Source organism: Coregonus lavaretus (assembly GCF_964263955.1).
Source record: "Coregonus lavaretus genome assembly, chromosome: 7".
Lineage (NCBI taxonomy): Eukaryota > Metazoa > Chordata > Actinopteri > Salmoniformes > Salmonidae > Coregonus > Coregonus lavaretus.
This window is the reverse complement of record NC_139994.1, coordinates 51435825-51453270: the sequence shown is the minus strand read 5'-3', so window position 1 is coordinate 51453270 and position 17446 is coordinate 51435825. Positions and strand designations below refer to the sequence as shown.

Below are 17446 nucleotides of genomic sequence, written 5' to 3'. Positions count from 1 at the left end.
CAGTTATTTTGAACATGTATAATCCATCTGTAGGGGATTATACAAATAAAGCCTTACCAACACTAACCCTGATAGGGTGAAGCCTTGTGGTCACCTATTAACCCCACCTAACCCAAACACCTATATGAACCCCACCAAACCCAAACACCTATATCAGTTGTTCCCAAAATTCTTTGGCCTGCGACCCAATTTTGATATCCAACATTTTTCGAGACCCCACCATATAAAAAGAGTGACGTAATCAATGGCCAATGTTTACTTTCTAATTGGTCTAGTACAAATCAGTCTAACAGTACTTTTGACAGTATTTAACTCTGAAGGAAGTATGGTTTGAAGTGACTGAAAGGCACCAGAAAGGTATTGGGAAGTTCAGAAGATCACCAGGCAATAAAGTTGTATGATCTTCTGTGTAGAAAAGAATATCATAATTGATTACAGTATGTGTTTTTCCTTCCCAATAGTATTTAGTGCCTGGTCTTGTCCACGCTGTTCTAATGAGTCCTGAGTGCTTGTGGGCAGTGTAGAGGGAAACAGAAGACACATAAGTGTTCCTAAGAGTCTTATCTTTCAGGGATGGGGTCAGAATATGCTGTAACTTAAACCGTTCAAAAGATAGAGACACATTTGTAGGAAGAAAACAGAAACAGCTCTGTTTATTACAACCGCAACTCGCGGCTACCGGAGGTTACTAACGTAACCCCGGTTCTATGAACCAAGAGCGATTTTGTACATTTTATTTCAGATTTATTCTTGTGACACCATTTTTTTATCAGGGGACAGACACCACATGGGGTCGCAACCTTTAGTTTGAGAAACACTGACCTATATTTACCCAACCGAACTCAAACACCTATCGCAATTTTGATTGAACACAAATATGCTAAATTTCTGTTTTTACACTCCATATAAAACGTCTGTGTCAATTTTGCTTTCTGTAAATAGACATTGCTGTCCAATACCAACTACCACGCCCACTACCAATCAAATCCCCTTTGATCTCACTGTGATCTCAGAGTGAATAAAGAGGTCTGCTCTGATTCACAACCAGACAGAGCAGAATAGATCTACACACAGAATGTCCAGAACCTTATTACCAGCTCTACTGCTCTATGGATTGAGTAAGTAAGCCACTGTTAAATCTAGATTGACTGCATCCGTCAAGTATAACAAGAATGTTCAGTGCAGCACTTTTTCCTGATTTCTAACATGTACATGTGATATCAATGACGATAGTTATTAACTTAGGACTTTGTTCTCTGTGTTTCAGGTTTGGTCTCTATTTTGGTTTCTCAGTCTCAGACTGTGGAGGTCCGTACTGGGGATACCATCTTCTTGCAGTGCTCCAATGTTACAACGGTTGTGGGACACACAGCATGGTTCAAGCAAGTCAACGGATCAGAGCCTGTCTGTATCTCATCTATGTACGGCTTTAATTCAACACCTCATCTCCACAATGGTTTTCAAAGGAGCCATTTGGAAATGTTCAGCAACAACACCACTATCTTTCTCAAAATCACAAAAGTGGAAATAGCTGACTGTGGCCTGTATTTCTGTGGATTGTATCCACATAGCCACATGTACTTTGTCAACGCAACAGTTCTAAAAATTCAAGGTACGTTATCAACTATTTATCTGGCTTTTGATACATTTGAAAATGTTTATCAACCTAATCAGGAGTTATCATGAAAGAAAGGCAAACCATTGATGGACATATTTATTTTATTTATTATTATCATTCTAATTTTGAGAAAAAAAAACGTATCTATTCTTACTAATCTCAATGTTATAGGTCACAACGGAGGTGAGGAAATACAGGAGTCATCTATAGAGCGTGAGTTTCTTTTTTCATTGTCATGTAGATTATTATTTTTTAAATTAAGAAACAAAAACGCATTATGTTGAGGTCTGTCAATAAAGGGCCACCAAATGATTTAATAAAATCTAATCTAATAGGACATTGTAATGGAACTATCAGTCTAGTTGGAGAGGAAGTTGATGGAACCATGTACCTCCTTCCCCTGGTTGTGATCCTGGGTGTTGTGACTGCTGTTCTACTGATAGTCATCCTCATCCTGGTCCTCAAGATCATACGAGAGGCAAAAACACACAACACAGGTAGGAGCCCATTTCACGATAATATGGGTCCTGTGAACTACACTTCAAATGTGGATGTTTTTCCCGTGACATACTGTACAATGATGATCAGAAGAGTCAGTGTGTACGCTAGAATGGAATGATCCATTAATCTGTTCTCTCATCTCTCTTTTATATCATATTCAGGACCTGATTCTCAAAGACAACCACAAAATGATCAGGTAAATACTGCATGGTTAAATACTTAATTATAAGCAATTCAGAAACGCTGAAAATTACAACTGTAGTCTATGTCATGATGTTTGCAAATCTACAGAATCAAGATCCAGATGCATTGAATTATTCCGCCCTGAATTTCACCTCCAAGAAGAGGAAGATGGAGAGAAGGGAGAAGGAGCTGGAAACCCATGTAGTGTATGCTGCTACAAGATGACAAAGAGGAGGAGGATGGAAGATGAGGAAGATTGGTTTGACATATCTTTGAATACACGTTTAAATATTTCTAAATTGAATGTGTAGTTAAATAAAATGTTTTGAAATCTCTGTAGCTCTCTCCAACTCAGTTAGGCCACACAGCTCAGTGGTGCAGGGTGAGGTTAGAGAGGAGGATTTAGAAGTCAAAACACAACTGTTTAATGGCTGCAGAGGAGTAGTTGCCTCTTTTGGCCTCTCTTAACTTAGATCTCTGTTGTGTGTTTTAGTGATTTTTTTATAGGGTGACCCTGAGGGGCAAAGTACCCAGCAGTAGACAATTGTATTGATCACTTATAAAGACAAATAAAGAGTTAAAAACAAAATTGCAATTGTCATGATTGTGTTTGTCAATTAGTATTTCCTGTCTTGGCTTTGCACTGATCATAGCCCCCTATTCTGAAAATCACCTTATAAGGAGAATAGGACTGGGGTCTGAGGTAGAGGAGGGGCCAGTGAGGGTATTGCTCACTTCCTGTGGTGTGAGTGACAGGAAGGATCATCTCAGTGTAGAGTGAGACCTGCTGAGGTGAACATCACTGGGTCTCTCATAGACTAACACTGGGGGATGAAATGTACCTTATGCGCTCTCTCTCTCTCTCGCCCGATTTTCAGTCCACCTGCTGTCAGATAGACTGGGGAAAATATTTGTGTGTAAGAGTAAATGCCTGGGTGATTTGAGGGCGTGGGGGGTGGGGTGGGGGGGCTCTTTACACACGTCTCTTCATTTTTTCATCTGGACGGTAAACACCAGACCCCTGCCGCTCAGTTAGATGTGCAAAGTATGTCAAGAATACAAACAAGCTAAAAGCATTTTCCAAACCCTAAACTGTGCAGGGTTTCTTAAACTATGTGTCCTGAGTTATGAGAATACATCTATAATCACAAACTATTTCTTCTTACTTCGGGTCGTTGGAGGTCGATTTGGGTCACGGGAGGACAGTCAATTTCTCATTTGGGTCTCGAGTTGAAAACATTTAAGAACTCAAATGTCACGATCGTTAGACGGAGTAGACCAATGCGCAGCGTTAGTTGCAAACATACTTAAACTTTATTATCTTTAGTGATAATATGAACAACAAAACAACAAACGAAACGTGCAGTCCTACGGTTAACACAACCAACACGGAAACAAACCAAATGGAAACAAGATCCCACAACAACTGTGGGTAAACTGCCTGTTTAAATGTGGTTCCCAATCAGAGACAACCAGCCACAGCTGACACTCGTTGCCTCTGATTGAGAACCACACTGGCCAACATAGAAATAGAACACATAGACTAAACAACACAGAACAAGAACACATAGAAACTACACACCCTGGATCAACATATAGAGTCCCCAGAGCCAGGGTGTGACAGTACCCCCCCCCCCCAAAGGCGCGGACTGAGACCGCGCCTCAACATAGACAAACCAGGGGAGGGCTGGGTGGGCATTCCTCCTCGGAGGCGGTTCCGGCTCCGGGCTTGACCACCACCCTCCAATAATCCCCCCGTAGCGCCCCTGGTCCGGTCTGGCCCCGCTGGCTGGAGCTGGACTGGACATCGTAGGAGCGGATTGCTTCAGCTCCGGTGTGGAGCAGCTGACCGGTACCTGACCAGGAACCGGTGACCCAGGCACGGGTTGTGCCGGACTGACGACGCACACCCCTGGCTTGGTGCGTGGAGCAGGAACGGGCCGGACCGGACTGACGATGTGCACCCCTGGCTTGGTGCGTGGAGCAGCAACGGGCCGGACCGGGCTGACGATGCGCACCCCTGGCTTGGTGCGTGGAGCCGGAACGGGCCGTACCGGGCTGACGAAGCGCACCCCTGGCTTGGTGCGTGGAGCAGGAACGGGCCGGACCGGGCTGACGATGCGCACCCCTGGCTTGGTGCGTGGAGCAGCAACGGGCCGGACCGGGCTGACGATGCGCACCCCTGGCTTGGTGCGTGGAGCCGGAACGGGCCATACCGGGCTGACAAAGCGCACCCCTGGCTTGGTGCGTGGAGCAGGAACGGGCCGGACCGGGCTGACGATGCGCACCCCTGGCTTGGTGCGTGGAGCAGGAACGGGCCGGACCGGGCTGACGACTCGCACCCCTGGCTTGGTGCGAGTGGCAGGAACAGGCCGGGCCGGGCTGGCGACGCGCACCGTAGGCTTGATGCGAGTGGCAGGAACAGGCCGGGCCGGGCTGGCGACGCGCACCGTAGGCTTGGTGCGAGTGGCAGGAACAGGCCGGGCCGGGCTGGCGACGCGCACCGTAGACTTGGTGCGAGTGGCAGGAACAGGCTGGGCCGGGCTGGCGACGCGCACCGTAGACTTGGTGCGAGGGGCAGGAACAGGCCGGGCCGGGCTGGCGACGCGCACCGTAGGCTTGGTGCGTGGAGCAGGAACAGGCCGGGCCGGGCTGGCGATGCGCACCGTAGCTTTGGTGCGAGTGGCAGGAACAGGCCGGGCCGGGCTGGCGACGCGCACCGTAGGTTTGGTGCGAGGTGCAGGAACAGGCCGGGCCGGGCTGGCGACGCGCACCGTAGGCTTGGTGCGAGGAGCAGGAACAGGCCGGGCCGGGCTGGCGACGCACACCGTAGGCTTGGTGCGAGGAGCAGGAACAGGCCGGGCTGGGCTGGCGACGCGCAGCTTAGGCTTGGTGCGAGGAGCAGGAACAGGCCGGGCTGGGCTGGCGACGCGCACCGTAGGCTTGGTGCGAGGAGCAGGAACAGGCCGAGCCGGGCTGGCGACGCACACCATAGGCTTGGTGCGAGGAGCAGGAACAGGCCGGGCCGGGCTGGCGACGCGCACCATCCACTTAGTGCGGGGAGCAGGAACGGGCCGGACCGGACTGGTGACGCACACCACTTGCTTGGAGTGAGGAGCGGGACTGGGTTTTGTCATAACCCTCCGCTCCCTCAGCTGCCTACCGAGTTCCTCTCGCCGTGCCTCAATTCTCACCTTCTCCCTTATCGCCTCCAATAGCTCCACCCTCTGCACCACTAACTCCTGCTCCCTCCGCGCCAATAGCCCCCTTAACATGGTGGCCTCCTCACCTAACCTCCTACTACGCCCTGTAGCTGACTCCTGCTGCCCCGTCGCTCAAGCCGTATGCCCCCCCTAAAAAAATTTTGGGGTTGCCTCTCGTCCGTCCGACGACGACACTGTTGACGCCGTTGCTCCTCTCTCCGTCGCGCCTCTACCGTCTCACTCCATGGACGGCGATCCATCCCGGCCTGGATTTCCTCCCAGGTCCAGGACCCCTGCCCGTCCATTATCTGCTTCCACGTCCAGGCTGCCTGCTCCTGGACACGCTGCTTGGTCCTGGTATGGTGGGATCTTCTGTCACGATCGTTAGACGGAGTAGACCAATGCGCAGCGTTAGTTGCAAACATACTTAAACTTTATTATCTTTAGTGATAATATGAACAACAAAACAACAAACGAAATGTGCAGTCCTACGGTTAACACAACCAACACGGAAACAAACCAAACGGAAACAAGATCCCACAACAACTGTGGGTAAACTGCCTGTTTAAATGTGGTTCCCAATCAGAGACAACCAGCCACAGCTGACACTCGTTGCCTCTGATTGAGAACCACACTGGCCAACATAGAAATAGAACACATAGACTAAACAACACAGAACAAGAACACATAGAAACTACACACCCTGGCTCAACATATAGAGTCCCCAGAGCCAGGGTGTGACATCAAAGCATTCAGGAAGAGGAAAAAGTGCAGATAAAGATGGTGTCATCTCAATAGTTTTTTTTCAACTTCCTTCAACAAAAAGAAGGTATTGGAAACAAATAAAGTTTTGAAATTAGGCCAACAAAAACATATATTATTCAATGCTATTGCGGTTACAACTAATATAAGTGTTTAATGATGGAGGCTTATGATGAAAGCCAAGAGCCAGAAATGCAGCTTTTATGCAGTGGTGTATAAATTTACATTATGGATGTCACGTTGTATAATGATTAGAAGACAGGCGCAGGAATACGTATTAGGGATTTTACTACTCCACCCAACACAAATATATATATATACACTGCTTAAAAAAATAAAGGGAACACTTAAACAACACAATGTAACTCCAAGTCAATCACACTTCTGTGAAATCAAACTGTCCACTTAGGAAGCAACACTGATTGACAATAAATGTCACATGCTGTTGTGCAAATGGAATAGACAACAGGTGGAAATTATAGGCAATTAGCAAGACACCCCCAATAAAGGACTGGTTTTGTAGGTGGTGACCACAGACCACTTCTCAGTTCCTATGCTTCCTGGCTGATGTTTTGGTCACTTTTGAATGCTGGCGGTGCTTTCACTCTAGTGGTAGCATGAGATGGAGTCTACAACCCACACAAGTGGCTCAGGTAGTGCAGCTCATCCAGGATGGCACATCAATGCAAGCTGTGGCAAGAAGGTTTGCTGTGTCTGTCAGCGTAGTGTCCAGAGCATGGAGGCACTACCAGGAGACAGGCCAGTACATCAGGAGACGTGGAGGAGGCCGTAGGATGGCAACAACCCAGCAGCAGGACTGCTACCTCCGCCTTTGTGCAAGGAGGAGCAGGAGGAGCACTGCCAGAGCCCTGCAAAATGTGTCTGCTCAAACGGTCAGAAACAGACTCCATGAGGGTGGTATGAGGGCCCGACGTCCACAGGTGGGGGTTGTGCTTACAGCCCAACACCGTGCAGGACGTTTGACATTTGCCAGAGAACACCAAGATTGGCAAATTCGCCACTGGTGCCCTGTGCTCTTCACAGATGAAAGCAGGTTCACACTGAGCACATGTGACAGACGTGACAGAGTCTGGAGATGCCGTGGAGAACGTTCTGCTGCCTGCAACATCCTCCAGCATGACCGGTTTGGCGGTGGGTCAGTCATGGTGTGGGGTGGCATTTCTTTGGGGGACCGCACAGCCCTCCATGTGCTCGCCAGAGGTAGCCTGACTGCCATTAGGTACCGAGATGAGATCCTCAGACCCCTTGTGAGACCATATGCTGGTGCGGTTGGCCCTGGGTTCCTCCTAATGCAAGACAATGCTAGACCTCATGTGGCTGGAGTGTGTCATCAGTTCCTGCAAGAGGAAGGCATTGATGCTATGGACTGGCCCGCCCGTTCCCCAGACCTGAATCCAATTGAGCACATCTGGGACATCATGTCTCGCTCCATCCACCAACGCCACGTTGCACCAAAGACTGTCCAGGAGTTGGCGGATGCTTTAGTCCAGGTCTGGGAGGAGATCCCTCAGGAGACCATCCGCCACCTCATCAGGAGCATGCCCAGGCGTTGTAGGGAGGTCATACAGGCACGTGGAGGCCACACACACTACTGAGCCTCATTTTGACTTGTTTTAAGGACATTACATCAAAGTTGGATCAGCCTGTAGTGTGGTTTTCCACTTTAATTTTGAGGGTGACTCCAAATCCAGACCTCCATGGGTTGATACATTTGATTTCCATTGATAATTATTGTGTGATTTTGTTGTCAGCACATTCAACTATGTAAAGAAAAAAGTATTTAATAACATTATTTCATTCATTCAGATCTAGGATGTGTTATTTTAGTGTTCCCTTGATTTTTTTGCAGTGTATATATATACACACACATACATACATATATATATACATATACATTTAAATATACATATACAGTAGGGGAAAAAAGTATTTAGTCAGCCACCAATTGTGCAAGTTCTCCCACTTAAAAAGATGAGAGTGGCCTGTAATTTTCATCATAGGTACACGTCAACTATGACAGACAAAAAGAGAAAAAAATATCCAGAAAATCACATTGTAGGATTTTTAATGAATTTATTTATTTATTTATATTTATATATATATACTGACATGTGGGATATGCAATGAAAGGACCAGAGGGCCTAAAGGTAGAGTCAGACTTGCTGTTGTTCTGCATGTTTCATGCATATTACTAGTTACACTAATATACTTGCTGTTGTGGAATTTTTCATTGACTATCATTTTTTGAAAATGTCTAAACCATATTGATTGTTTTACCGAGATAGTTTGTATATGTAACATGTTATTTTCTTCTTGTTTTTAATTTGAAGATGCAACTGATAGATCACCAACCCCACCAGTTGATCAGGTTAAATCTTTGTTGTATCACTTTTTTCTTCATCTCAAAAGGGTTTATCTAGTAGATGTGACCAGTATAATGTCTTGTTATGGCTCCACCTCTCTCACACAGAACCAAGACAGTGACGTTGTAAACTATGCAGCTGTGAGTTTCACTGCCAAGAAAAGCTCCTCCTCCAGAACAGCAAGAGCCAAGACCAGCAGAGAAGATGCAGAGTACTCTGAGGTCAGGTTCTTTCAGCAGGAGTGAGACATGTGAAGAACCACATCCATATCCATTAGAAATAACTTTGAAGGCCTTGTGATGACTGGTAAAACAACTGCTTTTAGTGCATAAATAACATCTAAGTAAACTAGGAAATAGCTCTACTTGTGACCTAGAAAAGCAACTTGTACAGAATGCACTAAACAAATCACCCCTGCTCCAGAAAAGTCAACAAAAAAAAGCTAGGGTGCGAGGACAAGATGGTTGAGCTCTTGGTCTTTCTTCTTCTCTGCAACTCTTGTAAGTGACACATTTCCTAAGAAAGTCTACTTTCAAGCTAGGTTCAATAATATGTGTTTGGTATACTGTCTTTTTGTCAATGGAAATACCTGATTTTGTTTCAGATGTGACTAAATCATCTGAGATTTCTCAGCCTGCTCCATTCCTAGCAGCAAAGTTGGGGGACAACGTGACAGTTGAATGCCATATAACCAGTAATGTTGATCACATGGTGTGGTACAAGATGACCACTGGCAAGAAACTACAGTGTGTGGCAAAGGCAGACATTTATTATAAATATCTCAAATATTTTGATGAATTCAAGGATGGGTGTTTTGCTGTATTGATAGAAACAAGAAAATGTCACCTAACTATATCTGCTATACATTTACATTTACCTCATTTAGCAGACGCTCTTATCCAGAGCGACTTACAGTTAGTGCATACATTATTCTTTTTTATTTTCATACTGGCCCCCCGTGGGAATCGAACCCACAACCCTGGCGTTGCAAACACCATGCTCTACCAACTGAGCTACCTCCCTATGAAGCCAGAGGACATTGGAATATACTACTGTGGAGTTTTGCGCTTACACTTTGTAGAGTTTGGACCTGGAACTGCCTTGATGGTTAAAGGTAACGATAACACAGTATTTACAATGAGTACGTTTACATGCACACTAATAATTTGATATTAACTGATTATGGCAGAAGGCTGAGTATGGTTTTAGTCTTGTAAACACCTTACTCTGCTTATCTTAATCGGCTTACGGTCATTATCGTAGCAAGCATACGCCGATTAAAACACCTGGTTTTCTGAGCAATCTTTAGAATTATTAGGACATGTAATCACTTTAATCTACGTTCCAGCGGTGTGTTTGATCTGTGCATGTGCTAGCACCAGCCGAGCGAGCCTACCCCTTTAGCAAGAGTGAAGTGAGTTCGGAACAACTGAATGTATGCGTCTTAAAGTAGTTTTCACATAGCTACAAACTTTGTATGTCCTAACTCATAATCAAATATGCTTCCCAAAAATAACATGTTCACTGTGAGACAGGAGTGATCAGTGTGAGAAGAGCCCTAAGGCTGGGTCTCCTACACAGAGCTGTTTCTACAACCTCCCCAAGAGGAACCTCAGCCTCTCTGATGCTGGGACTTACTACTGTGCTGTGGCCTCGTGTGGAGATACTGTTTGGATCTCCACACGGATATTGAAGGTACAGTGAGGGAAAAAAGTATTTTATCCCCTGCTGATTTTGTACGTTTGCCCACTGACAAAGAAATGATCAGTCTATAATTTTAATGGTACATTTATTTGAACAGTGAGATACAGAATAACAACAAAAAAATCCAGAAAAATGCATGTCAAAAATGTTATAAATTGATTTGCATTTTAATGAGGGAAATAAGTATTTGACCACCTCTCAATCAGAAAGATTTCTGGCTCCCAGGTGTCTTTTATACAGGTAACGAGCTGAGATTAGGAGCACACTCTTAAAGGGAGTGCTCCTAATCTCAGCTTGTTACCTGTATAAAAGACACCTGTTCTCAGAAGCAATCAATCAATCAGATTCCAAACTCTCCACCATGGCCAAGACCAAAGAGCTCTCCAAGGATGTCAGGGACAAGATTGTAGACCTACACAAGGCTGGAATGGGCTACAAGACCATCGCCAAGCAGCTTGGTGAGAAGGTGACAACAGTTGGTGCGATTATTCTCAAATGGAAGAAACACAAAAGACCTGTCAATCTCCCTCAGCCTGGGGCTCCATGCAAGATCTCACCTCGTGGAGTTGCAATGATCATGAGAACGGTGAGGAATCGGCCCAGAACTACACGGGAGGATCTTGTCAATGATCTCAAGGCAGCTGGGACCATAGTCACCAAGAAAACAATTGGTAACACACTACGCCGTGAAGGACTGAAATCCTGCAGCGCCCGCAAGGTCCCCCTGCTCAAGAAAGCACATATACAGGCCCGTCTGAAGTTTGCCAATGAACATCTGAATGATTCAGAGGAGAACTGGGTGAAAGTGTTGTGGTCAGATGAGACCAAAATCGAGCTCTTTGGCATCAACTCAACTCGCCGTGTTTGGAGGAGGAGGAATGCTGCCTGTGTCCCCAAGAACACCATCCCCACCGTCAAAATGGAGGTGGAAACATTATGCTTTGGGGGTGTTTTTCTGCTAAGGGGACAGGACAACTTCACCGCATCAAAGGGACGATGGACGGGGCCATGTACCGTCAATTTTTGGGTGAGAACCTCCTTCCCTCAGCCAAGGCATTGAAAATGGGTCGTGGATGGGTATTCCAGCATGAAAATGACCCAAAACACACGGCCAAGGCAACAAAGGAGTGGCTCAAGAAGAAGCACATTAAGGTCCTGGAGTGGCCTAGCCAGTCTCCAGACCTTAATCCCATAGAAAATCTGTGGAGGGAGCTGAAGGTTCGAGTTGCCAAACGTCAGCCTCGAAACCTTAATGACTTGGAGAAGATCTGCAAAGAAAGTGGGACAAAATCCCTCCTGAAATGTGTGCAAACCTGGTGGCCAACTACAAGAAACGTCTGACCTCTGTGATTGCCAACAAGGGTTTTGTCACCAAGTACTAAGTCATGTTTTGCTGAGGGGTCAAATACGTATTTCCCTCATTAAAATGCAAATCAATTTATAACATTTTTGACATGCGTTTTTCTGGATTTTTTTGTTGTTATTCTGTCTCTCACTGTTCAAATAAACCTACCATTAAAATTATAGACTGATCATGTCTTTGTCAGTGGGCAAACGTACAAAATCAGCAGGGGATCAAATACTTTTTTCCCTCACTGTAATTCCCATTTAATCTGTAAATTGCCGCAACGATATATTCATGAGAATTAACAAAAATTTTTTTTAAAGCTATACCACCATTAGTTTATTGGTGCAATTTTTTTTACTGTTTGATGATCTTACTACTAAGAGTTAATTAATACAATATGAATTTACCAATACCTTCTCCACAGTTCCAGAGCATGATTCCCCATTTGATCTGAGTCCTACTGTTCTGTGGTTGATGGTTTCCAACATCATTCTGGGGATAGTGACCCTTCTGCTGGTCTGGGCACTGTGCAAGACTCAGAACAGAGATAGCAGAGGTAATGCTTTATATCATGTCTAATGTTTAATGTCAATAAAATGTGCATTCTGCAAATATCAATTCAATATCCAACATATAAACATAGTTAATTAACTACATGAGGTTAAAAAGATAAATGGATTGTCTTCAAATTAGCTGGCATTCTTCTATTTCAATCTCTTTAATGGGAGGACAGATGTCCCGAAGTCTGATGGCAAACAGGTAATTTTGTCAATATGTATAAATACAGTATATCTTCAGTTTTTACAAGAAAATGTTTCTTTCAAACTGCTATTTAACTTTCATTACAGCTAGTATTCAGCTTATGTGTGCTTTTAATGTTATTCATCTTTTTTGGAAGAAAAATATCACTGTACTAGAAGAAGCCTTCTGATCTTTGTGATCGTTGTTCATTTTTCCATGGAACTTCTGCCTGTCACTGATCCACTGACTGTCAGGTCATTGTAGTGGGTGTACAGTCTGAACAGTCCTGTCTTTTGTAGAGTGTTTTCTTCCACAGGAGAATAGAAACATTATATAGTAGATCATGCTATCATCATAATGTATTTCCTCATGGCTCCACCACCCTCAGAATCAAGACAGTGACGTGTTGAACTATGCAGCTGTGAGTTTCACCCCCAAGAAGAACTCCTCCTCCTCTAGAAGAGCAAGAGAGAAGACCAGCAGAGAGGATGCAGTGTACTCTGAGGTCAGATACCTTCAGCAGCAGTGAAAGATATCACCACTGTCACAAAGACAACAAGAAGAACCATTTTACTATTTTTAGCCTAATAAAACTGCTTTTAGTAACTGACATTAGTATGGAATTTATAATGCATCAAAGAAACTGTAATTTTAACATTGTCTTTATGTTAGATGTATATAATGATCCTGTCATGGCTTAAATAGCAATAACTTTTTACATGTTGTAAGAAATCATCATTTTTTCTATATGACTGTGTGTTATTAACATAATAAACCATTAATTTATACACACCGTATATATCTATTCTCTGTATACAGAACATCTCTGCGACCACATATACAAATATACAGTGCCTTCGAAAAGTTTTCAGACCCCTTCACTTTTTCCACATTTTGTTGCGTTACAGCTTTATTCTAAAATGGTTTAAAAAAATGTTTTTCCTCATCAATCTACACACAATTCCCCATGATGACGAAGTGAAAACAGGTTTTTAGAAATTTTTGCAAATGTATTACAAATAAAAACAGAAAACTTTGCTATGAGACTCGAAATTGAGCTCAGGTGCATCCTGTTTCCATTGATCATCCTTGAGATCTTTCTACAACTTGATTGGAGTCCACCTGTGCTAAATTCAATTGATTGGACATGATTTGGAAAGGCACACACCTGTCTATATAAGGTCCCAAGGTTGACAGTGAATGTCAGAGAAAAAACCAAGCCATGAGGTCAAAGGAATTGTCCGTAGAGCTCCGAGACAGGATTGTGTCAAGGCACAGATCTGGGGAAGGGTAACAACACATTTCTGCAGCATTGAAGGTCCCCAAGAACTCATTGGCCTCCATCATTCTTAAATGGAAGAAGTTTAGAACCACCAAGACTCTTCCTAGAGCTGGCCGCACGACCAAAGAAGGGCCTAGGTCATGGAGGTGACCAAGAACCCGATGGTCACTCTGATAAAGCTCTAGAGTTCCTCTGTGTAGATGGGAGAGCCTTCCAGAAGGACAACCATCTCTGCAGCACTCCACCAATCAGGTCTTTATGGTAGAGTGGCCAGACGGAAGCCACTCAGTAAAAGGCACATGACAGCCCGCTTGGAGTTTGCCAAAAGGTGTGCCAAGCTTGTAGCCTCATACCCAAGAAGACTCAAGGCTATAATCACTGCCAAAGGTGCTTCAACAAAGTACTAAATAAAGGGTCTGAATACTTATGTAAATGTTATTTTTCCGTTATTTATTTGCAATAGACTTGCAAAAATGTCTAAAAACCTGTTTTTGCTTTGTCATTATGGGGTGTTGTGTGTAAATTGCTAAAGAAAGCATTAGCTAAATCAATTACTGAAAAACAACAACTACCTGGAGGCACCTGGGATAAAATGGTAACAGTGTTAGGCACCAGGGGCGCTCTAGCATGTACAGCATTGTTTACTAGTCTAAGGTCTTGCACAAAACGATAATCACCAGATGGTTCCTAACAGGTAAAATTGGTTTGTTACATGGCGAAATCATGGAGGGAACCAGAGCGCCTCTTTCAACTAACACACTATGAACGGGAATGATACCCTTTTCGGCTTCTTTGCTAAGAGGGTACTGAGCTTGGTAAGGTCTGTGGTTGCTTTTTGGAATTACCACAACTGGTGCAGCTCCTTTCAAGCGTCCAATGTCAGTCTTTGATTTAGCCCACAGTTCTTCAGGTATATCTTCTAGCCAATCAATGTATGAATTATCTTGTAATACAACAGGCATGGTTTCAACGGGAATTGGTTATTTTATTGGTGTTGTCATTGCAGTAGCCCAGTATGGGGAATAGAAAGTTGCTGTTGAAGCTGACCACTTTCTTCCCCTTCCCAGGCCACCCAATCAGTTGCTTCCATCACTTTCTTCATCCAAATACCCACATATTTCCATTGCTTTCCAGGTGCTTTTGATAAGCTACAATGGGGAACAGAGCCAGGGACTTCATACAAACTCATCTTAGTATCCGTCAACAACTCCAGCTGCTACGATGTCTTCTCCTCTGTATATCCCATTCATGGTTATCTCAACTTTCTCTTTTTTTTTGACCATCTCTGTTGGTATTCAGGGTCCTCTTCGCATGAGGGAACAGCAGCAGTACAATGTAGGTATTCAGACACTTCCCAGTTACCATGCAACGGGGAAGAGAGGGATTGCTCTCTCAGCTGTTCCTCAACATATTGATCATTCAGGTGCCAAGCATAGTAACAGTTCATCAGGCATGGGAAGATTCCATTTTCTCTCGATCCCAATGACAATCATTCTTCAGTACAGGCAACCGATAAATTCATTTTACACATCAAATATCTTCCTAATAGATTTACTGGGCAGGCGGAGGAATACAGGAATCGGTGTCTCCATTTGCCCTCTCCCCACTCCACATTCAGGGGAAAAGTCAAACATTATTCCGATGGAATTCCAGATGCTCCAACTGTGTGCATTGTTTTTTGAGGGGGTGACAGACAGGGCAGACATTTTCAACACTGAGACCGTGGCCCCAGTGTCCACCAAAAATGGAATTTTATGTTTATTAACTAAAATATCAATAAGGGGGTTTTGGGTTGACAAGGTGGTCAATTTTAGCATTTGACAGGTTTCTTCTGGTTCTTCATCATTGTCTTCTTCATTAGTTTCTTCTTCTGTTTCTGCCTCATCCTATGGTTGGCAGCCCCATCGTCCACCTCCTCTTCCAAATGGGTTGTTCACCTGCACGCCCACAGCTGGGTACGGCCACTCTCCTTGGCCTTCTCCTACTGGGCAGTGTGTTGAAAGATGCCCTACCTTCCCACAGTTGTAGCAGCTCCAGTCTCTCCCTCCGTCAGCTCCAGGGCCCACTCCAGGACAATGCCTTGAAAAATGCCCTTGCTTCCCATAGTTGTAGCAACTCCAGTCTCGCCCTCCGTCAGCTCCAGCAGGAGCAGCTCGGCCTCTACCTCTTCCTCTACCTCTTTGGTTTCCACGGTTGCCACCATTTTCTCGATGACTTCTTCCTCCTCCAGAGTAGCACATCAGCTGTCTTTCTGTCCTTAGTTTAATTTTCCTTCAACTGAGTCTTGGTCAGGCGTCAGGCCTGAGTGTTGGAGGAAGACAGTCTTCATTCTTTCCATGTAGTCACTAAATTTTTAATCAGTTCCCTGTATGGTGGAATGGCTCTTCTGCCAGTCTGTGCGTTTGGGGAAAGCAGCCTTCATAGCAGTAAAAACTGCATCCAGCTGGTCAACTTCAACTGTATCTGTAGCAGATGAAGGGGTTGTATCTGTATCTTTGGTGTGTTTCTTTTCAGGACCCATCTCTATGACAACATGTCCAGCAGTCTCTTGTACGGATGCAGGGGTAAGTAGAATTCCTTACATTTTGTACTACCAAAAAAATATGTATGAAAATGTTTATAGTGAATAATAACATATAGTAATATTTCCCCCTCACCCCTTTATAATTGTTTCTCACAGGCCCAAGATGCAGACAATCTCCATTACGTAGCTCTGAATCTGAGAAACAAGAAGAACAGGTCTGGAAGACAGAGAAGCCAAATGGAGGAAGAGACTGTGTATGCTGGGATCAAACAGTAGAACTGGATGAATGAAACAGTCCAATGAATTAGCTTTTTATTAACTCACTTTATTAACATTATTAGCTGAATTACTGTAACTAATAATTACTGTAGCTACTTGAATTAAGTACATTGCATCTCTGCCAAACTCATTTTAAATGGACTTGCTTGTGATTAGATGAATAAAGCATTTAACAACAGTCAAGACAAAGGAAGTTGAATGTATTTATTTAGCCCATACACAGGCATCTTTAAAAGTGAAATATGCAGAAATCGCTACACCTGGTTGCTAAAATTCTAATAGTTTGCCTAATTTCTGTTTATGGGATAAAACAAGCAATGCATAGTGTAGAGAATCATTGTACCATCTAAACCGCTGTGAAATACATTTTTAATAACTCAAAATATTGTATTTTCAGCTGTTTAAACCTGGTGTACAAAACCGAAAGTAAAAGATGCAAAAACTAAACTTAAGAATGGAAAGCTGAGAAATTGTCACGATCGTCTGGGTAAGGAGTAGTAGACCAAGGCGCAGCGTGTGAAATAAACATGACTTTATTTAATTAAAGTTCCTAAATATAAACAAAACACGATTCGTGAAGTCCACGGTTAAACATACCGTCACGGAACAAAAACCCACAACACCCAAAGGAAAACATACAGATAAATATGGCTCCCAATCAGAGATAACGAGCCGACAGCTGACACTCGTTACCTCCGATTGGGAGTCACATGACTACACAAGAACTAACCAAAACCACACACACCCAAATGAACACACCCTATTCCCAACCTAACCAAAACAAACCCCAACAACACGAATACACCCTGGCTCAAATACAAGTCCCGGAGCCAGAGTGTGACAGTACCCCCCCCTAAAGGCGCGGACTGCGACCGCGCCTCAACTAGGGCTAACCCAGGGAGGGCTGGGTGGGCATC

General features: G+C 44.3%; 2 protein-coding genes across 2 annotated transcripts in view; one reads left to right on the top strand and one right to left on the bottom strand.

Annotated features, from left to right (window-relative positions):
• The window catches only part of LOC311131830 (uncharacterized protein), a gene marked incomplete at both ends in the record, with an annotated part of 65218 nt that extends 52245 nt beyond the window's left edge, over positions 1 to 12973 (top strand). The window contains 4 exons of the mRNA XM_084164959.1: positions 10187 to 10351; positions 12126 to 12259; positions 12428 to 12462; positions 12833 to 12973. Of these exons, the coding sequence (XP_084021085.1) occupies positions 10187 to 10351; positions 12126 to 12259; positions 12428 to 12462; positions 12833 to 12973 (475 nt within the window). The remainder of the gene's footprint in view (positions 1 to 10186; positions 10352 to 12125; positions 12260 to 12427; positions 12463 to 12832) is intronic.
• LOC311132566 (uncharacterized protein) overlaps positions 1 to 17446 on the bottom strand; it is a gene marked incomplete at both ends in the record, with an annotated part of 291847 nt that overhangs the window by 74197 nt on the left and 200204 nt on the right. The window lies entirely within an intron of this gene.